Source organism: Molothrus aeneus, chromosome 2, assembly GCF_037042795.1.
Source record: "Molothrus aeneus isolate 106 chromosome 2, BPBGC_Maene_1.0, whole genome shotgun sequence".
NCBI classification, from domain to species: domain Eukaryota; kingdom Metazoa; phylum Chordata; class Aves; order Passeriformes; family Icteridae; genus Molothrus; species Molothrus aeneus.
Genome location: NC_089647.1, coordinates 56,882,516 through 56,909,497, shown reverse-complemented (window position 1 = coordinate 56,909,497; position 26,982 = coordinate 56,882,516). Strand labels below are relative to the sequence as shown.

Below are 26,982 nucleotides of genomic sequence, written 5' to 3'. Positions count from 1 at the left end.
GCCTTTCTATTTTACCAAGCTCATCCAGTTGACACTGTAGGAAAATAACATGTCCAATACAAAAACAACAGGCAGAATAACAAATGGTCTGGGAAACCCCACATCATTAGGAAAGCAAGGAGAAGTAGCAAACTTAAAACAGCATCCAATGGTTATTAGCAAGGAATGAAGTTGCTTTCATGGCACTGTCAATATTTGCAATTCATGGTGTTTCTATGATTACAACATACTCTGAATTCCCAAGAGACAGTGGCACACAGACAAGGCACATTTGGTACAACCTTCTGAGTTCATCTGCCATGGAATCACAGAAAGGCTCAGGTTGGAAGGCACCCCTGGAAGTGCCCTTGTCCAACCCTTCTGCTCAAAAAGGGACATCTCGAGGCAGGTGCCCAGGAGCATATCCAGATGGCTTTTGAGCATCTCTAGGTCCCTGCAAACTTGTATTCAGGAAGTACAAGCACAGACAGTACATAGATTCTTAATTCCTTTTCTCTATTGTTATTTACAATTTGATCATGACAATAAAGCTGCACTAATGGAAACAATTAAGGACATACAAGTTGTTCTTTAAACAGTTTCTATTATTCAGAAATTAGGTAACTTAAAGCAACTGCTTGCTGGCTTTGATTCCAGGTAAATTTATTTTGAATTTAGAAGGTAGACAGAGGACCTACTTTTCTGTAAAAATTTCCAGTCACAACAAATTTGCTATCTTCCATGACTGTGACTACAATTCAACTTATCACAGAGGTGGAAGGACTCGAAAGTGGGTGGTTTGTGTCTGCATCAAGAATAGTAATCTCATCCTCTTCACTGAATGCACATTTAGCTCCTATACATGCCAACTTTTCTTTTGAAGCAGTACATTCACATCCTTACCTTATCCTTACCTATATGCTTAAAGTGATTCCCCTATCAAAAAACAATACTAAAAATGAAATAAAGCAGCTTCCTTATAGAAAAAGTTGTATTTACAGTTTTATTTAGCAGAGTTAAGGAGCAAACAATTTTAACACTGTTGTGAAAAGTGTTTTTACCCAAAATTGCCAAGATCTAATAAGTTATTGAACAGAAATACCAGGTGTAAGGCAATAATCATGACCAGCCATTAGAGATCACCCTATCCCAAAGAGGAGAGCTGATAAAGGTGGTAAAAAATTTGGACTGATGGACTCAATTCCCAGAAATTAAGACAGATGATAAAAATAGGGTTCCACTCTTGAGTATATCTTTAAGATCTGCAGGTGAGGGAATTTCTAAAGCACGCAAAATGTACAGACAATTCCTGTTTTCAAGGGAACATTCAGTGCTTTGAATCCAAGAATGCTATGTCCATACATAGTGGTCAGTACATGACTATGGCAACATATAGATGGTAAAGATCAGAAACAGGATTAGAATTTTTTCCATTCCACGTCATCAGGAGGATTTACTTCTACCTTCCTTTTACCAACATCAGACCAGTTGGTGCTCAGAACTGTGCCACCAGACTCCATCTGCAATATGAGAAAGAGCTTGTTTAGTTTGCTGAGCATTCTAGCAATATAAAAGCCACAGTTCCTACAGCAAACTTCAAAGAGTAGTGATTACACAGAAATTGTGTACCTATGAAATAAAATTTGACAGAGCCATGATTCCATAATCTTCAGCCCAGCAGTACTTTTATCACTACTGGACACAGTGAGATGCTGCTTCATTAACAAGAAGCTTTTAAAGGGTCAGTCACGTTCTTGCCTGTGATGGCTACAAATTAAACTAGAGTCAAGTAATCAAGAGGAATTTGATCCTTTCACCCCCTGGCAAGTCTTCAAGCTCTACATGAGCCAAGCCTCTACTTCTTTTGGTAATACAGATTGAAATGAAGAGACCAGTGACAAAGCACAACCTTGGATTTATAAAGAATCACATTCATCAGAGTATAGCCCTGTAGCTTTCAGTGAGTGTAGTTGTACCAGTATCTCCAACAGACCCATGGCCAAAATTTATTCATTTACAGGCAAAATTTTGGTAACAGGCTTTTCCCACATATGTGAAATTTAGTAAATCGAATCAGTGTGCAAAAGTCAAAGGTTTCTTCAGAGAAAAAAAATGAAGACTTACGAATGATTTGTTCATGGCACGTTTTACTTCATCTGTACCATCTGAATAGATTTGCTGGAAGAGTTTATTTAAAGCAGCATCTCCTTCTAATTTCTCATTTTTCTCCTCTTCTTTGATTTCAACTACCAGTTTGTCCCAGTTCCTTGTATAGTGAGACGATGATGGGTATAAGTGCTGGGTATCTGAAAATAGAAGTGTTAGTTAACTAAGCATTTTCTCACTACTTTGAGAGCATCAGAGATCACAGACACAGGTACCTGATGAATCAGAGATGATAATGGGACATCAAAATGCAAATGGACTCCTCTGAACTGATATAAGCATTGCAGAAACAAAAATAAAGGAAACTAAGAAATGCAAAAGTTTATTTTTAGGTAAACAGAATTATGTAATTTTGTTATCCAACACACACACAAAAAGCTGGCCAACAGCAACTCAGATAATTGATATCAAAAAGACATATTGGCTGACAGAAAAAAAAAAACCAAAACAGCAGCCTAGAGCCATAGAATAAGTTGAGCTAAATTAAAAAAAAAATCTGAAATCAATACATCAGGAAATTCAAATTCTGTCAAAGACAGAATGTTTATCTGTATTGAAAAACCCCAATGTATTAGTCTCCAAGCGAAATCCAATACTTAGGGAAACAGTAATTATTTAAGCAACAGGTCACATAACATACAACTGCTGTCTGGGTCTGGCCAGGACAGAGTTAATTTTTTGCAGTAGTGGCGAGGCATGGGGCCTGAAGCTCAGTGGGCCAGGCCAGGATGATACTCTACAACAGGGCAGATCATTGCTGGGGTGGGATGATCTGGGCATCCCAGAAGAAGGGTAGGGCTTCCAGTCAAGAAAAAGGTGTGGGGAGAGGGACACCATCCATCCCCTGGTCCTTGTCACCGGGGTCCACTGGTGCATTTTGCATGTAAATCACTCTCTCTTTTGTAGCCTTTTGTTATTAATGTTGTTGCTGTTACTGTTTGCTTTCTAATTTAATTGCTCTTTCAAGTAAACTGTTTTTATCTCAACCCTTCACGTATTGTGCCTCCAATTCTCAACTCCATCCCACTGCAGTGAGAAAGGGGAGGGGAAAGGAGAGCGAGACCTCGATGGTGTCCTTTGGGAGGGTCCCAATGGGGCACTGAACTGGGAGGTACCAGTCCTAAACCACAACACACACACTTAACAACGTACAGAACTGCAAAACAGGGACCCAAGCAGATAGGCAGAATTAATGACAAGCATATATATCCTTAACAATTCATCAGATTAACAGAGGTTATGACTAAATTTAATACCTATGCTTCACTAATGGCTTGCAGACTTTCTGTCAATTCTTGACAGAGTGAAACCAAGACAATTGGGCTTTTCATTGCAAATATGAAGCTGTGATTTTATAAACAATATTTAACACAGAACTATTATTAATAACTGTAACTCACTCAATACAAATAAACCATTTAATACTAAATAGTTCAGAGAACAAACCTGGTGTAAATTGTTTTAACTTAGGAGAATCTCCCTGGCCCTCCAGCTTCTCCCATCTTACAGCCTCTGGCTTCTTCATTTTTATCTCAACCTACAAAACACAAGACAAAGAACAAATTAATCCATATGCAAACAATTCTGCCATGCAGCTCCAAAGTAGTTGGATCCTGTAGCTGTAAGAAATTACAAACATTTGGTTTTAGAAAAACAGCCTCTAATATGAAACCTGTATCACAGCCAAATTTACCTGCCTTACAAGACAAAGTTACTTGAGTTCAAGTCACACATCAAACAAGCTCCCATGTGCCTGTGCAGCTTTTGTATCAGACTTCTACCTTTCTGTTCAGGACCACTTAACTTTCTTTTACTTACTATTCACTTCATTCTTTTTGTAAATTATGGCATCCCAAAGGTAATGATCAGTCCCAAAGTCTCTACACTGCCAGGCTCCAAGGTATTGCCTTTCAAGCATCCCTTTCTTGGCAGTCAGCTCTAATAAGCAGCAGTTTTGAAAGACTACAAAATCCAACTTTATCTAAGTTTACATTTCATTTACCAAAAAATTCCATGTTTGATGTGTACTACACAAACCAGAGAAACACCCTGGGACTATGCAGATCTTCCCACTGGAGAAATTCAGAAGCTGTATTCATTTGGTTCAATGAACAAACACTGCTATGGAGAAAATTGTCAAGTATTCATTGACAAAACTGGCAATTAAAAATGGATGTGGTTGCAATTACCATAGGAGAAACAAAATTAAGTGAAGTATGTCATGCCCTATTCACAACTTCACATAATCCCTTTAGACAACCACATTGAAATGTTTTTTTTTCATAATTAACCTTCTCCTTTGGTTATAAGGTTACAAGGTTTCAAAACAAGGACTGTCTAACGTCACTCCTATTCACTTAAGGAGATGTCACAAAGCTCATATGATGATATTAATTAACTGAAATCAGTGCTTGCTAAACTTCAGTGCTTCCTTATTTGCAAACAGCTCAGCAGAAGCAAGTTCTTAGCTCCACCTAAAGCCACTACAACCTGGGGATCCCTGCAGACCCAAGAACAAAGGCACCACTGTAAAAGCTAACCTTAGATTCAAACAGCAAGCTCATTGCACAGCATTATGTTGATCTGAAATTTGAACTTTATTTAATCCATTGTTAAATCAATCACTGGTAAGCAACAGACTGAGGTGTCTTACCAAAATATAAAAAAATTATCTCACTGAAGTTTTAATGCTTCCATGTTTGCAATCACAATGAATTTTAAGAAACAGAATATTCAGTTATGAATGTTTCTTTTTTTTTATCCCTCAGGAAGCTAAAAATTCCCAAGATAAGTTTAAATACTTATTTTCCACCATTAACATGTACTGAGAACAACAAAAAGTTTAAGGTAAGAGGCATGAAAGGCAGGTGAGAGCTTCAGTAAACTTCTAAGTCCAACACCCACATGTCCAAATGCCACTCCCTGCATCTGTGGGACTTTTCAATACTTTCAGCCACTTGACAAGTCACAAATTAGGCATCAGAGTATCCGTTTTGAAAGTAACATCACAGAACCAAAAATAACCAAATAAAGTCAAAATGTTGTTAGTCTGCATGACCAACCTACCCTCCCTAAAAAAGGCCTGTATTTCAGAGTTTATTATCGCAATCTGTACGGATGCAGCGATTTCTGTTAAACTATGCAGAAGAATTACTCTTCAGCAAACCAAAAGAAGTCAGTAAAGCTACCTCCACTGGACTCTTTTAAAAACATTTTGAAAATTGCAACCTTGAAGTTCATTCTTAGAGCATTAGATCTATGACTGTAAGTGCTGTTATTAGCTTAAGGAAGCAAAACATTTGAATATCTACATTTAAGACAATCAAGTAGTTCCACAAGTGGCAGAACTAGCAGGTTTTCTTTCCCCAGAGGATTTGGATCTCCTGAGCCAAACATTTAAGCTAATTAGCTACTTAGAAAGGAACTAATTAGTTACAAGTGAACATGAGTATTAATTTAAAACCACTCTCCTCTGTTTCTTATATAAACTCTTCTCAACTGAGGAGATTATTATCGATTGAGGTGCGCATTTCAGTTGAGGCTCTAAAGTTAACATTCTATACTCTACTTATCAGTGCATCTACCAACATGTTTTAGGGGAGGGGGGGAGGAAAGCAGATGCTTGAAACTGCTCTCCCCTGTATCTCTTCAATTTCTCTGTTTATTTTTTCTTTCACTAATTCTTCGTGCCCTTACACTTCAGGCTTTCCACCAATACCTTCCAGTATCTCAAATACAGCTTATTTCATCCACACCAAAAATGACCTCTAATGCAATATAATGCTTGATGTGAGCTACTAAACATGGACTGTTTTCTTCTCAGAATACAACCCTCCTCAACGAATCCTTATAAAGACCATTGGCTATTCATCACAGTACTCTGCCCATGCATAAAAAGAAGAAAATAAGGAACAACTTTAGTTTTGCTGCTCCAGTAATCCCCCTTCTTTTCTAATCTGCTAGCCCTTACATTTTCCTCTCTAAAACTGTCCCTAAAACAGTACTGCACAATAAACAGCCCTAAGGAGAAGCCAATGACACAAACTAATTCCCAGTGTAAGATGCAGATTTCTTAACTCTAAACCATTTCAACCCTGCCAAGCTGGAAGCACACACAGCTGAAGAACTGAGACAGAATGTATTTCTGACATGATTAAACTTCTACTCTGTCTACTACATCCACTTCAATTGAAGTTACTCATTAGGCGAAGTGGCAGGCAGGAGCAAAGCTAGGGAAATCATTAACTTCATACCATTATACAACCACATTTTCCAAAAATATAAAGCTATAAAGTTCTGCTTGTGAAGGAGCATGTTTCTTCAACTTGAGAGCTCTATTTGATCTAAGAAGGAACAACTCAGTGAGTCCCAATTACGTGCACAAATGGCAATGAATGCATTTTAATGAGGTTTTAATACAGATACTGATAGCTATCACACAGAAAAGAAACACATCAGCACAGACATTTATGTCATATCTAGCAAAAAAGTACTGTTAGCTTTTTCCTCTCCTTTGAAAAAAATTCACTTGGGCAAGAGAAATACATCAACCCTTTGCCAACTACTTTGATTCAACATTTATATTTCATAAAACGTATGCCTGTGTGCCTCGTGCCAACTTTAGTATATAAGACAGGAAAATTTAACTGCAAATTAAATGCTCTGCATGCCACCTAAGGACAAGCCCAATTCCTCAGCTTCTCCTTGTAGCTCAAGCTGTGCAACCACCTGACCATGTTGGCAGCCCTCTGCTAGGACTTGCTTCACTACATCAGTGCCTTTCTGGCACTGGTAAGCCTACAATGGAACATGGTACTCCAGATCTAGAAAAAATCCCAATGCAAATATAATACACTTTCTCTTTAAAGTCCCTTGCATTTTGGGTTCAAAGAGAGCAAAGCAAAAAGGAAAAGACCCATGGAATTCATGCACTACTTGTTTGAAATACCATCTTGAGAGAAACCTACCCCTCTGAGAACAGAGTCAAACGAGGGATTTATTGTCTAGAAGAAACACCACCCACAGTGAAAGGACACAGGGAAATTTCTACTCAGAGTTTTTTGGTCATAAAAGTAATCATTTTTTAAAGCCTACCAGAGATTTGGACATGTTTGTTTGGGGATTAATCCAAGTGATAGCTATCAGAAAAGGCACCGCAGTTCCTCTCAAAACGTATCCTAAATGTTTTCATTGATAGCATAAAAATAAAACAACATCACCTTATTTTAGGATGACTGGCATAAAAGAGTGTTTAATCCAGTTTTAAGAAATAATTTCTCCTCTTTGGAAAAGATCAACACTAGTTAGGCAACATTTATTTTCTGGGTGGATACTTATTGTTAAAAAGCTGAAACCTCCGATGCTTGATTTCACTTGAACTTTCCTTCTGGGACAGGCAGCGGCAGTCTAACTGAGACACATGAAAAGGGGAAGAATTTTTATCTTCTACCCTAAAAGGAGATTCTGGTGTACACTGATAAACTACAAGGGTTTTTGGTTTTTTTCCTGATTTTTATTGTGTTTTATATTTTACAGTCCATGGTAAGGGCAAGTTCATTTACCACTGGCAACTTTCTGTCAAGCTCTGGTCAAAACTGGCAAAGCTTAAACAACAGTCCAGCCATTAATTTTAAGACATACCAAAAGTACCCTTTTCAATTCTGGTGTTCTGCTGTATCAAACACCTAAAAACAGGAATTCAGTGTTTCTAATCAGCTACTTTGTTATTTACTGAACTACTGACTGCCTCCTCTGAGTCATAAATTTTAAGTGTTTAGAGCTGTCCTTCTGTGATCATCTCATGAATTTCACAGGATAAAATAGAACAGTCTTCTAAAAATATAACAACTATTCAAATGTGCCTCTAAGAGCACATATGCCTACAGTTTTGGTGTCCTAATTATTCAAAGACCTTTCATATATTGCTTGTACTCTAAATTCCAAGACTTTTGGTCCATAACTTTAAAAAAATATGTTAAGATGAAAATAATTCTACAGTGTTATCACATAAAATGATAATTAAGAAATTTATTCTATATGGAGTATACTGCAACAGAAGGGATTTATTTCTTTGCCAGCTATGTGCTATGGGGAACACTGGAGGGAAAAAGGTTCAAGTTTCCTCTAACTGATATTACATAGCCAACACAAAGTTTTTAAATTTTAGAAGAGAAGCTAGCAACAGAGATCATTTTGGTATTCTCAAGCTATTTGTCACTTTATTCTCCATGTAAACCATCATTATTCCAATAGTTCTCAAGACATAAACCCCCTTATGCATCATTTTCTTTTATGCATTTATATAAAGCATGGGCACTGACTTATATGTGTGTATAAAATAGTAGTTCTCAGAGTATTATGAAGTTTAAATCTGTCTCAAATCCATCTTCATTCATACAGAAGGAAAAGAAGAAAATCAAACTTATTGTTCAATATGTAAACATCACGCCAATCATAGAAGAAGAAACTGCTCCAACTAGCCCTGCCTAAAAGATGCAAGAAATTTCAAAAAATTATCCATTCACCTTAAATATTAGTTTATAATTTATAGAAAATGCTCAAGAATATACATGGGAGATATCAATCTGCATGAAACTCTTACAGTGAAAACAAGCACTCGAGAGCAGCCAAGTCTGCATTCAAGTCCCTACAAGCAATTTAATGCAAGTACCCTAAACAGGAAAGTATCTTTTAAGGACTGGACTGCAGTGGTAAGATCCAACTTCAGTTACAATAGATATGTTCCTCTGTTTATCTTTTTGTGTACATTTGCCTCTCAATAGAGACTCTGATGACAGTCCAAGAGCGTGTGAAACAGTTCCACTCTTTGCCTTTTCCCTCACATTCAGCAACAGGCATCAGTTCCAGTTAGCTTCACAGGGTATTCCAGTGTTTGCAAATCAAAATATTGGTTCAAGGAAAAAAACAACATTCCACTGATGCACACAACCATATTCTTGGCATGAAGCTGCTGAGTGTGTGCTTCTCCCTCAGACATCTCTGTTAAGCAACAAATGTCAACTGTAAAAGAGGCTGAAGGTTTCTAACACCTCCTCGGTCTGCAGCACAACTTTGATCTCTAATTAAAGGACAGTTCTGGGGTAAAGAAACCATATCTTACCACTTTTTCAAACGGCTCAACACTGCTGCATGTCACTGCTTGCAAAAAGCCCAAAGCACTACAAACTGAAAACTCACAGTAATTGTCCTCAGTTTATCTGCAGATAGGAGGAAAACCAGAAAGCACCACTTCAAGTTTCCTTCAAGGTCATAAGCACCAGCACTAAAAGCACATAGTCATCTTCACTCTCCTCTTCTAAGTCTGAGGAAAAGAAAATCCCAAGCACCACCTAGAACTCATCAGAAGACCTACAGAAACTGCTCATGTCACATAAGTTTCCAGGGGAACATTTTAAAATATTCCCCTGGAATCCAAAATACACTGACTACATAGACTGAGCAGAAGAGGGAAAATAAAGTGAGGATGATTGTGCATATTTCATAACAGTAGAAATTCTTACACTATTTGTACATTTCTACTCTCCTGACATATTCTCTGGACAGATACATATTTACTAGTTTTTTCTTAAACATATTTAGTCCCTCATTTAAAATTTTTAAGCCTTCTTCCTTCTGTGAAGGGAGCATGATGACAGTATGCACACTGAGCCACAGAATAACTGCACCCAGGCAGCTTGCAAAGAGCAAACCTGGTCCAGCCTTTACATTTTGGCTCCCTCTTCTGGAAAGAAGTAAAAAGCCAAACAGCACTACTAAAGATGCCTTCCTCCTGTGAAACGCTGAGTGCAACAGAGTTTTCAGCTTCCATTTGTAAGACACAAATCTCAAACTTCTACACTGCTTTTAGGAGCAGCTGCTACTTTTTGCTTGATCAGATTGCTAGAGTCAGACACTTCTGACAGATGAGGAGTACAATCAGTAACATCAATTGATTTATGATCTATCAACTGTGCTGCTAATGTACAAAATGCTACAGAGATATAGCAGTACCTGCAAGAGAAGGGCTCAATTCAGTGGTATTCAGCATTTTCTAACACTAACGTTAACCTGAGGCCATAGGCCATCAGAGTTAAATGCTGAACAACAAGAGGCAACTCTGAGTAACTTGCCACTAAATGTGAGCAGGAACCATAAGCAACTCAAAGTTCAATTTCCCAGCACTGTTACCTATTGAACAGCAAGTAAATTTTCTAATTGGGTAAAAAAAAAAACAAACAAAGGCTTCAAGTATGGTAATAATAGATATAGTCACTATTAAAGGCAGCTTATATCATCTGCAAAACTATTGACAATTAGAGAATATAAAATATTAGAGGATGCATGAAGACCAATTTACAATTTTGTATCTCAAAACTGGACTTCATCCACACATTATGCTGCTCTTCAGTTGGCATCAAATATTTTACATCTTCTAGTTCACAGCTTGAAGTCAAAAGTCTGCAGATGACAAACACTAACTTATTTTTGCTCACACAGAAACTACTGAAACAGCTCAGAACATCTATCTATGCTACCCCTGTAACACTTGCTAGTCCTGTTTTTTTTCCAAACAGACTTTGTATCTCAGAGCTTGACACAGCATGGATACAAAGGTATACTTTTTAATTTCCTCTCTGGGAAAGAAACAATCCTTCTGTTGGCAATCCTATTTTTCACTACTGTCAACACTCGCTGAAAGAACCAGTTCAGGAGTCTATGAGTTCTGTCTGCTCCTTGCAGACTTTAGAATTTGTAGTTCTGCAAATACACTTAAGGCTGTTTTCTCCTCCTGGATTTGCATCCTTACAGTCATGCCTTTGCATTTGTCAAGTGATGCTGAATCTCAAGCAGTATTGAGAAAACCCTCCACAGCTCCTCTTATCTCCAAAATACACAGGATTGTTCTACTCTCTGCCAGTTCTGCTGTTTCATTCTCTATCCCTTAATTTTTTTATTGTTGTACAAAGTTCATGGACCCAAACTATTCCCTACACAGCCTGCTCATGTGTTCCACTGTTTCCTCATATATTTGCTCACATAAGTGAAAAAGAAAGGCCAGAGTCTTTGTTGCCCAGTGATGACTACATGATACTAGTGGCAACATGGCTCACACATTCAAAGCAGCAGCACAAAACAAAGCAGTGTGAACAAATCAAGTTATTCTCACCTGAAATTAATAATCCACAGGAATAGATCTGTTTCTATCCCATGAAAACTCAACTTCTTTAGGACTGCATAGTGACAAGCTCATGTAATTGGGAAGATTATGAGATTATGTCTTTCTTTCCAAGTCCTTACAAAAGGAATTCATGTAAATAGTACAAAATAATATGTGAATGGTTTGAAAAGTTTTAATCAGTAAGATTAATTTACTCAAAGTACTACCTATTTGCCATGCTGCTCATAGAAGCCAAGTATATACACTATAAGAAGCTAAGAAAGCTAAGAAAAAACTGAACTTCTGGTAATCAAACACTAAGGCTGCATCATTCCCTTAAAGTACTTAATATTTTTCTACGAAAAATATTCTAAACCTGTAAAGAAGTCTTTGCATACTTAACATCAAGCTGCTTTTAATTTTTTTTTTCCTTCCAGACTCCATCTGGTGGTCAAAATAAGAACCAGCTGGGGCAGTTTAAACTGTATTCCTTCAGTATGCCCTCACAGTCAGCTTTATACTACTCCTTTCTACAAAAGTAAGGATATGCTGAAGCCCTTACTTCTGCAGTTAGAACACCTTCTGTGTAACTCCTTACCCATTTTATCTCAAAAATAGTCTCTCACAAGTATTTAGGAATAATAACATTTGAAAATAAATGCAAAATATTTACAGTTCAGACACTGCCTGAACGTAACTCAGCCTTCCACCCCAGTTTTGGAACCTCAAAGTAGACTAAGCAGCAGACTACTAGAGATTATTTCAGAGATAAACCCAGGGTACAGATGGCAGTGTGGAAAAGACAAAGTCAAGTGAATTTCACAGTACTCAGTTCATGTAGACGCTTCCAAAGGAAGTAATGGTAAAACTTCAAAAGAAAATGAAAAGTGTAACACAAGCTAGGTTAAGGACATAAAGAAAACAGGACATCACAGCTACTGTTCCTGACGAGGTCTGTCCTCATTCCACTCAAATTTATACAAATACTAATGGACTACCAGAATTTCTACGTACTTTGAGCCATGTAAGCTACTACACTGTGGGGGAATAAGTAAAGTCCTCAATCACACAACCTGCCCAGATTTCTTTGTACAAGGAGTGGAAAAACAAAACAAACTTTCTGTGGCAATCCTCTCATGCCATCCTGAAGTCTCTCTTCCATGAAATTATGCAAGAATTATTATAGGTACCTTTCTGAGAACAGAACAGGTAGAATGGAACATGAGTATACAAGAGAATTCCCATCAGCTCTGCAGAACCACTACTGAAATACAAGAGAAGAATCAACATCATATTCCAGCACTGGGGATTCAGGCTTGGTTCTGTGGACAAAGCATATGTCTGTCTATCCATTATGCCAACAACAAGTGCTATACCAGACCATTGTTCCTTATTTTTCTATAATTGTACTATAAAAGAAGCAAAACACTGAAACAGCAGCATTCTCTCACACTATGCCATTTTCAAGTGTCTCCAGTCATGTACTATTTCCAGGAACAGCATGGAATACACTCTCTTGAAAAGCCATGGACAGTTAACCACATGGTTAACCTTAACCAGCAAGAAGCTATGAAAGGGTAGAGAACAATTTCAGTGAAATCTTCCAAGTCTGACTTGTATTTCTTGGGCACACAGAGATAACAAGGCTTCACCAGGCAAGACTGGCTCCTGAAAGTTTTGTAAAAGGGTGTTCATGCTTTCCTATTATCTGAATTTTAATAGTGAAGATTATAGTCTCCTTTCTCTAGCAAGAAGTGAAAGAATCATCAACATAACTCTTTCATTTGCACTTCAATAAGTGCCATCATATTACTATTTCTGATATTTGCACAAGTTTAGAAAGTCTCTCACCAGCTGAAAGACACCTTGAAGAAAAAAAACCATTTCTATATGAAAAGCAAGATACTATGACTGTTGCAGAGAGACAAGACAATAGAACAGAAACATTTTCAGGATTGCAGCAGTCAAAGAAATGATTTACACTTTAAGAAGCTCACCTTTGTTGAAAGCACTTTAAACGTACTTTGCTCTGGCACTATAGAATGAAGAAGATCAAGTTTCAAGTTGAAGTCTTCACCTGATGGAAGTCTCACTGATGCATTCATCTATTAAAAGTTGAAAACACATCTCTGGTCATCTTTAACAGCAGCTCCATTTTCAAGTAAAGGACAGTCATTTCACACAGAGATTAAGTGATTAAATTAGTATCGTTTCAGACCATGCCATTACACTACTGCATTATTGGACGAGATGTTTCTAAGATACATTAGAAAATGAACAGAAGATTTCAGCCCTTGCTACATGTACTCAAAAACCCTACTATCTTGTCAGCTGGATCTTAAGTCTTTAGGGAAGGAATTATACAACAAATGGAGTATCAACATATTAATAATGGAACATGAAAACAATCTGCAGCTTCTCTTCTAATATAAGCAAATTACAGAACAAGTGCTCAGACTATTTTAACAAACAACCTAAACTAGATAATAATAACCAAGTACTTCTGGTATTTAATGAAGTATCAAGTTAGTTGAGAATAAAATATATTTTGCTGCCATGATTTTAGTGGTGCCAAATGGAAGAAAGACTGGATATTGGTGGGTGGGTTTATTTCTCTAACTGTCCTAGAGCAAAACATTACTAATTCATACCTATTTTAATAATACCTTGTTTCTGCCCAGTCCTGCTCCAGATGCATGTATAGTTTAAACCCAGATCAGTTCTTCCCCCCCCCCCCACCACTCCACACAGGCAGCTGAAACCAAGCTGTTCCCTTACAGCACACACACCTCATACTGCTTGTGTTTAAGTCCTATGGACACTGCTGCAGCAACCCATCCCAAATCACCTGACTGGGCAGCACAACTGTACAGAAGAGAAGCTCAGGCAGGACAGAGTTCCCTTCCCATGGCTCCCTCCCCATTCTTTTTGTGCTACTGCAGCATGTAATGTTCACTGGCTTGAGTACTGCATCTCAGGGAATTTAGGGATGAGTATCAATAACCAATACAAATCACCTTTCTCTCCAAAAACTGCACACTGACATCATCCTTCTGTGCATTCTTGATCATTATGGTCACAATTACTTGAGATTCTGTTTGGTACCAGTCATACCTTGAAAAAAAAAAAAAAAAAGAAGGAACAATTTTTTTTTAAAGCACACAGCATATAAAATTAGATCACTTTCCTAAATCATTCACTTCTTAGTTCAGAATCTTTAATATAGCTCAAAAACATTAACTATACCAGGCACAGTGGAACAGGCTTTGAATTAAGCTTAGCATGAGAATAAGAAAACAGAAGTCAGAATGCTGATGCTATTCCCCTCTCTCCTGGTTAGGTTTAACCTCCTGAAAGTACCATTTAGTCTGAACAAAAGTTATGGCACTGAGTAACACTTCACTTGGATTGCCATATTTCTGAAGTTACCCTGAAAAAACCTCCTACAGCCATTATCCTGCTTCTCCAATCCCCAAGCCAAAGTGCAAATATGTCAATTACTTTAAATTTCACAGTAATACTGAAGTCAACTTACTTGATCTTTGGTGGCAGAGGCTGCTGCTGCATATTCTAGTTGAAGCACATTCAATTGGAAAGAAAGTTACATCAATGTAAGTGAAAATACACCATGAAGTACTTTTCAAGGCACAAATAACTTTCACTGATTGCTCCCCTTTTCTTGATTCCAACTGCTCCCCCCCCTTCCCTGATTTATGTGTGAACAGTGTGAACATTAACTTACAGGTTGAAGTTCTCCACTGTTTAATCATTTAGGGCAGATTACAAATTAAAAAGTTTCAATTTACATTAAATGTGTTAGTCTGTAACTTGAATATATTTTATAAATAGCAATTAAGTTCAACTTAAACTCATTTCCTCCTGGATAAGATGCATACCTAGAAAACATCCAGTGACTATACTGCTAATCTATAAATCATGAAGGAAATCTAAAATAGGTCTGAGAACTCCAAGTTCAACTTTTAAACATAAAATCCTTCTAAATCTAAGATTTGTCTCTACATACTGCTACCATGCTTCCTGTACATTTTTGTCCTCTACCCTATTCTCAAAACGTAAAAATTTAGGTTAACTATTAAAGAGGTAACAGAATATCCAATGCAAAGCCCCCCCCTTTTTTTTTTGTCCCAAGAATTAAAAAAACAGAAGGAGAGGTCGATTTCAACATTTCTTATGAAGACGTTCAATAAAAAAAAGACAACTGAAAGTTGAGCAGGTTGTAACAGAAAAAAGTCTACACAATCCACTTGCAAGCTTCTGGAAAAAAAAAAGTTACTTCCTAACAGTTCCAATCAAGTTAGTAGTGACAACACAATTAACCACAATTGGTTCATTTGTAAATTAGGCTGCAGACTGTGAGCTAGAAAGTTAAATTTTACCTCAATGGATGCACAGTAACTGTCAGATTTGTTAAGCATTCCTAAGAGTTTCCAGGGCTCAAGTGTGCAGCCTTGGTCTCAACAGCGCTTATGTTCAGAAGAAAAGTTAAATACTTCAGGATTGCACACAATATGAAAGATTCTTTTTAAAGCTTGGAAGTGAAGCCACTGAAGCAGAAAATATACTCTAGCATAACAGAAAAGTCAAAATAGTAAACATATTAAGGAAAATATCTTACCAAATCAGTCTGTGATGCTGGAAAAAAAAAGAAATTGCATTTTCAGAAAAAGACATATTGAACTTACAAGGCACAATCTTACCCTAGCTGCTTCAGTTACTCCAGACATCCTGCATTCACTCCAGTCTCAACAGCAGAGCAGGTAGAAACACATCAGTTCTACCCCTAGTATTTTGCTTTCGTGATATTTTACTTTTTAATCAGACTTCAACCAGCAATTTGTGCAAACCAACAACTCTAATATAAACCATGTTCTGATTAACTGAATCAAGAAATTTTCCATTACATTCCCTTGCCTACCTGAAATGGATACAGGCATTTTTTAATTAAAACAACATCACAGGAAACAAGAGGTTAAAAAATCACTGTCTGGAAGTCTGCACTAGGTTTATCATACATCCATCCCCAGTAACAGCACAAAGCTCTCATCACACTTTTATCTCATGCTAGGGAAACCTCACTGGGGAATGAGATGGAAATTTCCCCACTGGGGAATGAGATGGAAATTCACTTACATGACCCTAAATATACTGTAGCACTTGTATCTAAACTATAGCTTAGTATCCTCCCATCTTATAACTATTTTTTTCTAAAATATTTAAAATTAAATATGTTTGAAAAGAAACAAACTTTCCCTTGGCTTCTTTATAATGAAAACTGACAAAAAGAGAAAAAAATATTAAGCTGCAATGAAGAAATCAGTTATTGCTTTGTTATTGCCTTTATTGGTTTGTTTGCTTTGTTTTACTGTCAGAGAATTAAGAAAATGGTTCAGAAAGACAAGACAGTGAATATTCAGGATAAAACGGAATAATATACTGCAAAATATAAATATGTTACTGCAAAATAGAAATACAATGTTACTGCAAAATATAAATACAATGTTAAAGATAAAAGTGTATTGTAACCTCTTTCAGAAAAAATTGTCCCCAAAGTAACTCTTTGCAAAAAACAACATGCAGGCCAATCACTTACCTAATTCCTCCAAATAAAATTAAACCTTGCAAAAAGTGTCTCACAAAGCAGAAATCTGCTCATCACTCTACAACACAAAAGGGTTCTCCTCTATATGGTTGTTAGTCAACACACTGACATAAACTTATTCCACTGTCCCATTCTCCAGTGTGCAGCACAGAGAGGAGAGAAAGTCACAACAGGCAGAGGAAAAAATGATACAAAGTTATTCTGTTCTGCTCTCTTTCATCAGAATCCCCAGGCAGTCTAAGCTTTGTGGATGAGTTAATTGTCAGGGCTGTCTGTCTGCAGGAAGGTATGAAAGGAAACTATGCTTACACTCAGTGACTACCGTGGGTAAGTCACCAGAACAGCCATTAGCATCTATGGAACTTTCCACGTGGAATCAAGGAGCAAAATCTCCAAATTTCTACCTCTTTCCAACTTTATCTTCTATAAGACTTGAAAACTTATTTTGATGTAAGCTTTAGATAGCAAGCTGACACTTCTACAGTTAAAATTAGTTCAGAGTTGTGTATGAAAATAAGTTAAAATTAATTATGATTGTCTGATCTTTAAATAGGTACTCTCCTGGCACAGCTAATTATTACTCTAAAAACCCAATATAAATCTTCCTACAAATCTGAATGAAGCATACAAGTGCTAAGGGTGTCTACTCCAATAGAAACAAGAGATAGAAAAATATTACTTCTAAAAAAGATTTTTCTTTTAGAACAAATTATTTTGTTCTAAATAAGAGGAAAGCAGTGAATCTTTGAAAAACATAACACAGCTTCCAAGCATAAGGCATATCAAATCCCTCACTAAATAAATGTGTTTTTTCTTACCATTCAGTGTTTCTTCACATCTTTTAATCCAAATAGTAAAGGTATCATCTACATCTAGAAGAGATCAAAACAGACTAATATTAAAACTCCTTCAAGCATTACATGTATTGCATGAAGAAAAAGTCCTCTCAGTAGCCAACTGGAACAAATCCATCCCAAACTTGTAGCAATTTACTAAAAAAAAGTGTTATTTCCTACAACCTTCTTGTAAGCTCTGTCATTTCACTTAGGCTTTAAGTCTTTTTGTACAACTACACTGTGTGTTATATTTCATTAAATTCTAATTAATCTGTAGGAGACTAGATTTTGTCCAACTGACAGGAATATGCCATTGCTTTCCAGTCTGTTCAACTCCTATGTAACTGTTTAGAAAGCAAGACATTTTTTTACACATTTTTCTTTAAATTACTTTTTCAAACAGTCACATGCTTCCTCTCCAGAGAAATGTCAAGAGAGATGGTCTGTTGTGTAGACAACCCAAAGTTGTACAACTTTTGACAAACATCAAGTATTCTCTCCTAGAAGCAAGCCTCCCAGACAGAAATTAATTCACCGGAAAATAGGTAAAAAGGTGACAGTGTAACAACAGAGCAATCACCTTATTTCAACAATATTCCCAAAAACTCTTTCACTGTGAAGAACGTAAAACAGGAGCAATTATGCTCACCAACTACTAAGAATAGCTGAGCTTTTCTAGTTTTACAAGTAAATTCACATTGTTAACTATGAGGCAAAGGACATGGAGAAGATTGACAAAATTCCCAGCAGACATGCACGTAACACCAAGTCTGACTCCACTGCAGCAACACAATGTACCCCAACCCGCTAAATATAAAATGTACATCAATTTTGAGGTGCACCTTTGGTCATTAAATTGCTACTCCACTCCTCAAGCCATTTCACCTCCACTTTTCTTCTGCCATCTGACCAGATATCTTAAGAGTTATCTACATTTTTTACCAAAAGAATGGGCAAACCCTGAAGCAGGCTGTCCAAGGAGTCTTGGAGATACATGGAAAACAATAGTAAAAAGCCCCAAGCAAACACATGCAAGTTCAAAATTAATATTACTTTTGGTCAGAGCACAGAATTACAGGAATTCCAGAACTCCCATGAAACCTAAATTAATCAATATTTTCAAAACTTAGCACCACAACCTAAAAAGACTTCCAAACTTTGCAGTCTAAGCAAAGTCTCCACTGATTCAACCTCCCTCATGAGCAGGTGAGGAATTCTCTTTATAACCATGGCCTATGACTAGATTGCTATGCAATACAAACCTAAAAAAAAGTGCAGTTAACGTCCCTATTTTTATAGAAGATCACACTCTTTCCCTGAATCCTGGCACATTTTGAGGCAAATGAAATTTGATCTCTAAAATGGTATTATCCTCCCAAATAACTTATTTCTACCAAAAACTGTAGTTCAGAAAACCTTCCTGAGTCTTCACTGATGAAAATCTACTAACTCCTAAAATACAAGAAAAGTAAGAAATTTCTTTAAAAAGTTGCCATGTTCCAGCTTTACTAAATTCATTCAGTGGTCACAGCAAAAAAACCCAAGAAAATTTGAGAGTAATTGTCCTAAATCTACATAGCACACTGAAGAGTACCAGATTACACTCATTCTTCAACTAAGGGAATAGGAACTGCAAAAAACTGCATGCATCACACAGCTGAACAAAAGGAGTACTGCTTTCTAATGTTATTTCATAAAATAAAGAAACATTGTACATTCCACAGCTCATCACATTAAGTCCTACTTTGATATCCTTGTAGGTGGGTAATGGGAAGGTTGCTGTGGTACTCTGGGCCTGTCAGTCCTACCAGTGATGAGCACAAGTAGGAAGCTCATCCTTGTCAGCATTCCAGATTGAGATTTAAAACAGCCCTTACATTAGCAAAGAACAGAAACCTGTATCCATGTACTTCTGCCCACTTGTGTGGCAAAGAAAGCAGCTTTGCCAGCAAAGAATTCCCCACCACAGCAATTCTTCCCAAGGCAGCAACAGCTGAAGCCACTCTTCATCACCTGCCTAGTGAATGTTGCAAATTTTCCCTCTGTGCTTTGTTCATTTTGCATTAGCTGCATTTAACTGCATGTTAATTGTGTTGCCAAAGTGCCTATGCTCACAATTGTTTTCCCCTGGGATCCATGAAACATTCCACAAAGGTAAACTCTGTTACTGACACAAACTTGCCAGCAAATTAGGTAATATATGAAAGAAAATCAACTAAGTCTGTAATTTTAAAAAGGCCTTCAGGAGACTCCTCATCTCACAGCAGGCTACAGAACTTTGTAATGAGATGGAGGAAGCACAGCAGAAAGTATCTCCAGACAAGAGAGTAATCAGGAAGTGCTAGGAAGCTTCAGAAACTCTTCAACTGAGTAAGCAGCAAAACAACAGCAAATTTAATTCAAACAGGTAGAAATGAAGCAATTCAACACAGGAAAATGTGCTGTATTTCGGGGATTCTGAATTAGCAAAGAGGACCCTGGTATTCACTGACTTATCTAAAAGATATCTGCAGCTCTGTGTTGTACTCTACAACATCAATAGAATGTGAGGTTACCCATACACATGAAAAACCTCAAATTGATACTGGTTGCCTGGTGTGGGGCAAGAATATGAAAAGTAAAGATTAGACACTCAAATTCAGCAGTGATGAGCTTGGAGATGTACAAAAAGTAACCTACCAGGTAAGGAAAGCAATATAGTTTAGCGGAAGGAATCTCTTCCTTTCACAGAAAGTTACAAAATAGAGAACTGGACTACACTGCAAAGACAAACCCGTCTCTGCTGTAAAATTAATATAGACCATCTAGTTATCCAAACCACCAATACAGAAAGAGTTTCAGGAAACTTCTTATTTTCAACTCTTGTTCCAGGGCGGCCTAAACTGACAGCTGTGAGTTGCTGCAATTTCACCACATCTCCCTCCTACCACTGGCCCAACACTGCTCTGCCACTTCACTTTTGATGGCTTCAGCACTCAGACCCTTTGTTGGGCCATTTCAACACATTCATCCAGGAGGAAAGACTTTAAAAATAGTAGCTTTCTGCAGACTTAATGCACTGAAAGAAGAGGCTAAACAAGCACAAGAGTAATAAGGAGCATGATCACTTGGCATCAAGTATAAGCTTACACTTCCATGGAACTCCCCTTTTAAATCAGAGGATTAGATCACTTATTTGGAAGACGCAAAGTAATTCTATTTTTGCTAAGCCTACATGTCCCAGCCACTACTATTACAGGTAACATAACGAACTGAACAGATCTGAGACCACAACAATTCTTATCAGATTAGGACATTTTGCTCTGCATAACCTTTCAAGGTGCTTTTTTATTTTTTTACCATCTTTTCTTGCTGTTTGGAAGAGAGGATGAGGGAGATAGGAGATAAAGGGGTCACAACCATCTTGCAATTGCTGTGTTTTGTGCTTCCCCATGTGTTCTACCAAAGCCTTCTGTTTTTAACAACTCCTTTCCTGCTTATTCAATAGAGTCAGGTTTTAAAAACGCTGTAGGTGTTCCCAAACTAAAAAGTACCAAGTCCAGCCAGAAAGCCAACACTGTAAGATGAAAAGAGAGATATAAAAAATAGGCTTCTGTAATTAAGTGGTATGTAATGTAAGGTAAAAATCCACTTGGTCAGCTTGAATACCCACCAAGTTGCACATTCTTTCTAAAGACTGATCTATTAAACTGTTTAAGAAGAAATTACAGCTACATCTAAAGAGCCTGCTCTATTTAAATTTTTTTCTATGACACTTAACAGTATAACATTGCTACTATTTATCTTCAAGACCTCCAGGAAGCAGGAAAACACTTATAAAGCAAAAAATAAATCTGCTACCAATTGCTCAGAACTTTGATACACATTTTTAAACAGTTTAACACTTTCATGAAGTGATTGCATAAAGGCTCTCAAAAGTCAGACAGCTGATGTTAGGGACCCAATACATTAGCCTTAAAAAAAATCTTTGGTCTCCATTTCAATCTAACACATTACCCATTATCTTAACATAAGGAATACACACAAGAAACTTTAATACTTACTGTCCAGCCTCTGTCCCTCTCTGAAAGACTCTAAAGCAGATGCATAGTTTTTGATATGATATTCACCTAACCTGACACAAATAAAGAAAAATACAAGAAAACAGTGATTACTTTTCAGTGGAGTCCACATTCTATAGATAACATGCTGTATTGGTTAAAATGACGTGTAAGAATTTAAATTACCTAAAAGGTGTGGTTTTGAAATGGCAAAGGTATTACAATAATCACTCCAAACTACATGGATTTATTACAAATGGGTTGCAAGCAGCATGGCTTTGAATTTATTAATTCTCAGTATTGTAAAAAGTTTGCACAGAACCATAATCCAAACTCTAGTATTGACCTAGAGATTAGCACAATATTCCCAAAGTACCATAACTGATACATACCCTTTTCTAAGGAGCGCTACAGCATTATTTGGGTTGAGTTCTAGAGACTTTTTTGCATCTGCAACTGCATCTGTTGAAAGTCAGTTTAAAGTTGAGAAACATAATGTTATAAAAAGCGGTGAACTGTCAAGTGTTTTAGTAGTGAAATTCTTCTAGGATGAACTATGTTATCTTTCTTAGCTTGCACACAAATCACACTGTCTGAATTAAGTCTAGCCACAACTGCCACACATGAATCCCTCACAGAGCTGCAGAGCTCTTATGTAAGATGCAGCATGACTTTCATTTAGCTAAATATTCTGCTTAGATGTGAAGCATGATTCTGTTTGTTTGGTTTTTACTGGAAAGAAAAAATAAACCAGATCTTATTCAGCCAATCTTTTCCCAGGCATTATTCACTTATCACATTCCTACCATGACAGGATTCAGTCTCTACCAAGAACACAATGATGGAAGACACAATGCAAAAATCTCAAGATCTGCCTAAGAAGTCTGCTTATCAAAAGCTGCCAAGATAATATTAGCCTGGAATCAAATAGAAAGCTAGGACTCTAGCAAACCCATTTCACTGAAAGTTTTGCAGTAACAAAACAATCTAAGAAAATGACAAGATTATGTACCAACACCAAAACCAGCATATTAAGTTACAGATAACACACTCTCTCGTTACTGTGATTGAAGACATCTCCTGTAAAACATGTGTTATGATACACTCGTAAAAGCATTCTTAGACTAAAGATGTTACCAGCATATTTCTGTAGAAGAATATGAGCATAAGCTCGTTGACAATAACATTCTGCATCATCTGGATTCTTTTCCAAAGCTGTTGTCAGTTCCTGTAAACACACATTAAAAAAAATGGAACAGTACTTCAGAAATCCTCATAAAAACACAGTATCAAACTCTGTCAAGTAAGAGACATTTCAGAAGATAAAATCCTAACTGGCATTTCTGTTTACCTGTTGCTTAGCTCTCATGCACAAAGCTAAACATCAGAGGCTGAAGTACAAGGAACCTGGCAATTATACCAAATGCAAGCAGCCTGTTTCTTACTGTGAAGGAAGTGGGATTTCAAATACTCTAAACATGAAGTCTAACACAGATGATCCTCTCTATTCCAAAAACCTTCCTACAATTCTAAGTATGCTTGTACACAGGTCTGCTGGATTTGAGAGAGCAGAGCAGTATTAGGAGTTTGGAAGTCAATGCACACTATGTCAGAACAGTTGTGTGGAGATAAGATGCTATGAAATACCATGTAACACGCATTATAGTGCTAAGAGATTGTTTCAATTTATGCTGAGCACAAAAGCAGAAGGAAAGATTTATGGAGCAGAGGGTTCAGAGGAGGTATTATTGAACAATGAAAATAAGCATAAAGTAGTCCTTTGTTAAGGGAATCACAGGATATATGGATTGAAATAATAACACATTGCTCTCTCTGAGAAAAGTTCACAACTTTGTACACAGAATAAAATCACAGCAACTTGAAGCACAGACCTGGAAAGAGCATCTCCAATTCTCTCCTTATTGGTGAGAGAATTCCTTCCCATTGCTAGAAGCCAGTCTTCCAGAAGGGACTACAGTACATTGCTACAACTCTGTTTGCTAAGTTGACTTCTACTCAGACTTCCACCTGGAATCTAGCAAGTATGAAGGTAGCTAAGATACAAGCTTTAAACCTGCAGAAACATCTGTACAGCACAGTTGCCAGAACTCTGCTCCACCAAGACAGAAAAAAGAAGGGAAGGAGGACTTGCCTTAGCTCTAATTCAGGCCAGTGTCTTTTTCTAACAGATGTCACATAAAGTGTTTATGCCACCTAGGACTTATGAGGCCAGAACAGCTTCTTCTAGCAGCAGCACAAATTCTTACCATGTAAGATGCACACACCTCTAAAGAGATACAGCACATGAATCTAAATCCTTGGGGGTCTCTGAAGAAAGGGGCAGGCAGTAGGCAGCAGTAACTTGATCTACTTGTACTTCCTGAGATAAAGTTATTCAAAAACAGCTGTCAATATGGAAATACTCATGGCTGCAGGTATTCCACATGGCAGGGATGTGAGGCCCTGCACATATTCAAATTGGTTCATATTATGCTGAGAGGTGAAGTACTTCTGACATTTGAAACCAAGCAGGGTCTGACTCTGACATTGAACATCAATCACAGGCACTGCTTTGACAGATCACCTCTCCCTCCAAACACTATTTCCTGTGATTTATGCTGATGACAGATGCACCGATTGGAGCCAGCAACATATGAATGGATCCTCCTACAAAACTAACCCTCATCCCAGGAAAGGAAAGCAAAGCAAAGCCAAGCATTTTCAACAGTGTAAAACTTCTCCCTTTGTGTGCTTTTTATCAGTAAGTTATCACATCTCATCCAGGCACACACATGGAGCAAGTAACTCCTGTAAGCTATTTGAGAAGCCAAGTAATGCTGGACTAGCACTGAGAACTCCAGACTATGGACATCAGCAACAGTTACTTAGAACAAGCTTAGACTTTGCCCTCACACTTAAGTAAGTGATTTCTGCATATTTTTACTCTAAAGGCCCTTACCATGTGACGAAATTGCAGATCTGTTTCTAAATACACTGGAAAATTCAGTAAAGAGTTTGCATGAATTAAAGGTGCCTTCTGTCCCCACACAGTAGCTTACATTTTCAACTTAAAATGAGAAGTCATTCATGAGTTCGCAGTTTTGTCATTCAGACAGTATTAGAAGATGATCTTTCAATTGCATCAGATCCAGGTGCAGAAAGCCAAAGCACAATCTCCAGGAATTAAAGCAATCAAAAATCCCAAGGACACAGTGCAGAAATGCCAGGCCAACTGGACAGAAGCCCAGCCAGGTATGAAAGCATTACACAGCACCATTTCTACAGAACTGTCCCCCAGATTAGAAATACCAAGCACATGAACATAAAGACCACACATAAGCCCATGCAAGCACAGTGTAGCACCTGGAGACCTGAGCCCCTAAGCCAGCAAAATGCTGCCCTGAGCTGTGGCACTTCCCAGTTCAGAGAGCACCAAGCAAATCTGCCTACTCAGTTCAGGGATTTGGAAACAAGGCCTAAACTGACAGCAGCATTACTGTGCCAGGTATTAAATAAGTATATAAATAAGTATATGCCTATAGAATGTGTTACATAATGTTCTGAAGCACTGAATGCACAAAAACCTGAAATATAAGCTAGAAAAGCAAAACAACTATGCTAATCCAGGAAAAAATACAAAAACACATTCTGGCAGTATTCCCTAATACTTCTGAAGACCTTTTAGTGTCAGGGATTTTTGGTTTGTTTGCTGGTGGCTATTTTTAACTACAAAATGTGAAACTTACTCTTTTTTTTTACATCTTGAATTAGTTTTATTCTGCCATACAGATTTGGCTATTCCAAACTGGTTTTTAAATGTCATTTATCTTTTGAAAAACTTCTACAAGTTACAGCCTAAACCCCGAAGAACTGAAAAATTTAGCTTCACCATTTTCTTTGTGGAAAGATAATTTAGTATCACTTAATGGTTCTACCACCCACTCTCTTCAAGCAGTACTAACCTTTTACATCTTCTCCCCTCCTAAGTAGTTAAATAGAAACACTTATCCACCCTCCAGTTCTGTCTTCTCATTAACCATCTGTTTTAAGTAAAAATTGCCTTTAGAAAACAGATTAAAACATATTAATTGACGAAGTCATAGAACAGGCCAGGTTGGAAGGGACCTCAAAGGATCATCTCATCTAGCCTTTCATGGGAAAGCCCACCTAGATGAGAGTATCCAGCAACCTGCCCTTTCGTGTCCTGAAAACCTCCAGTGATGGGGACTCTATCATGTCCGTGGGGAGTGTTTCAGTGAGTGATCATTCTCACTACATAAAAATTATTTTCTGTCGAGATGAAAGGAAGATCAGTCGTGGTGCCCACAAAATATAGGGAGAGCAAAAAAAAATAGACCACGGCAGAATAAAAACTAAGATGCAATACCTCTCTTCAATAAGCTTGGGGGTTTTATACCCGCAAATCTTAACTGATTTAGCTGTGAGAACTACCAAGTACCTTCAAGGAAGAGAAAGTTTGTTTTGCTTTCTCCCCCCACCCCTTCTTTGCCACACAGGCAGCACGAGTGCTGTGCCAGGTCCGCGCCGGGCTCCTCTGCAGCCCGACCTCACCTGAGCCAGGCTCCCGGGGGACCCGGCCCAACCCCGGCCCGGTCCGGCCCTCACCTGCGCCGCCGCCCCCGGGTCCCGGTCGACGTCCGCGTCCGAGAACCTGCCAAGGAAACACAACGCCGTCAGCGAGCGGGAGGGCGGCGGGGCCGCGGGGGAGGCAGGGCGGGGGAGGGCGCTCACCGCGGCGGGGCCGCTCCCGCTGCCGCTCCCGCCGCCTCCTCCATGCCGCCCGTCGCCCCCAGGAAACTTCTGGAGCCGCCGAGACGCCCGCGCCGCACGCACCGCGCAAGGCCGCGCCGCGCGGGGGCTGCCGGGAGGCGCGGGGAGCAGCCGCGCAGGCCCCGCCCCGCCCCAGCGGAGGCCCCGGCCGAGCGGAGCGGAGCGGAGGGGACGGCCCTGCCCGCCCTTCCCACCGCCTCTTCCTGCCCCGCAGCGCCCGCCCCCCGCCTGCCAACCGCGGGGAACCTCGGCCTCTCGGGCTTGGAGAGATTTGTGTCAAAGTCGGCAATTTAATTTTTTTTTTTTTTCAGTCGTTAACCGGTAGCTGTAGCTGGAGCAGTGCAGTAGTTGCGCAGTTGCGTTGTGAGCATCGTACGCGTGGCTGATCTTTCG

General features: G+C 38.3%; 1 protein-coding gene across 1 annotated transcript; it reads right to left on the bottom strand.

Annotated features, from left to right (window-relative positions):
• Positions 1-956: 956 nt before the first annotated feature.
• SUGT1 (SGT1 homolog, MIS12 kinetochore complex assembly cochaperone) lies at positions 957-26,665 on the bottom strand. The gene is made up of 13 exons (XM_066545043.1): positions 26,551-26,665; positions 26,425-26,470; positions 22,936-23,026; positions 22,191-22,260; positions 21,802-21,872; positions 17,741-17,794; positions 15,939-15,955; positions 14,838-14,872; positions 14,320-14,416; positions 13,300-13,407; positions 3,592-3,682; positions 2,104-2,285; positions 957-1,499 (listed from the first exon to the last, which is right to left on the bottom strand). The coding sequence occupies exons 1-13, from the start codon at positions 26,592-26,594 to the stop codon at positions 1,398-1,400; spliced, it is 1,008 nt and encodes a 335-aa protein (XP_066401140.1). The 5' UTR covers positions 26,595-26,665; the 3' UTR covers positions 957-1,397.
• Between the last annotated feature and the right edge of the window lie 317 nt (positions 26,666-26,982).

Coding starts and splice junctions, on each gene's coding strand:
- SUGT1 (XM_066545043.1), bottom strand. CDS start 26,594: ATGGAGGAGGCGGCGGGAGCGGCAGCGGGAGCGGCCCCGCCGCG. Junction 21,873..22,190: donor GTAGCGCTCCTTAGAAAAGG/GTATGTATCAGT, acceptor TATTTGTGTCAG/GTTAGGTGAATATCATATCA. Junction 14,417..14,837: donor CCTCTGCCACCAAAGATCAA/GTAAGTTGACTT, acceptor TTTTTTTTCAAG/GTATGACTGGTACCAAACAG.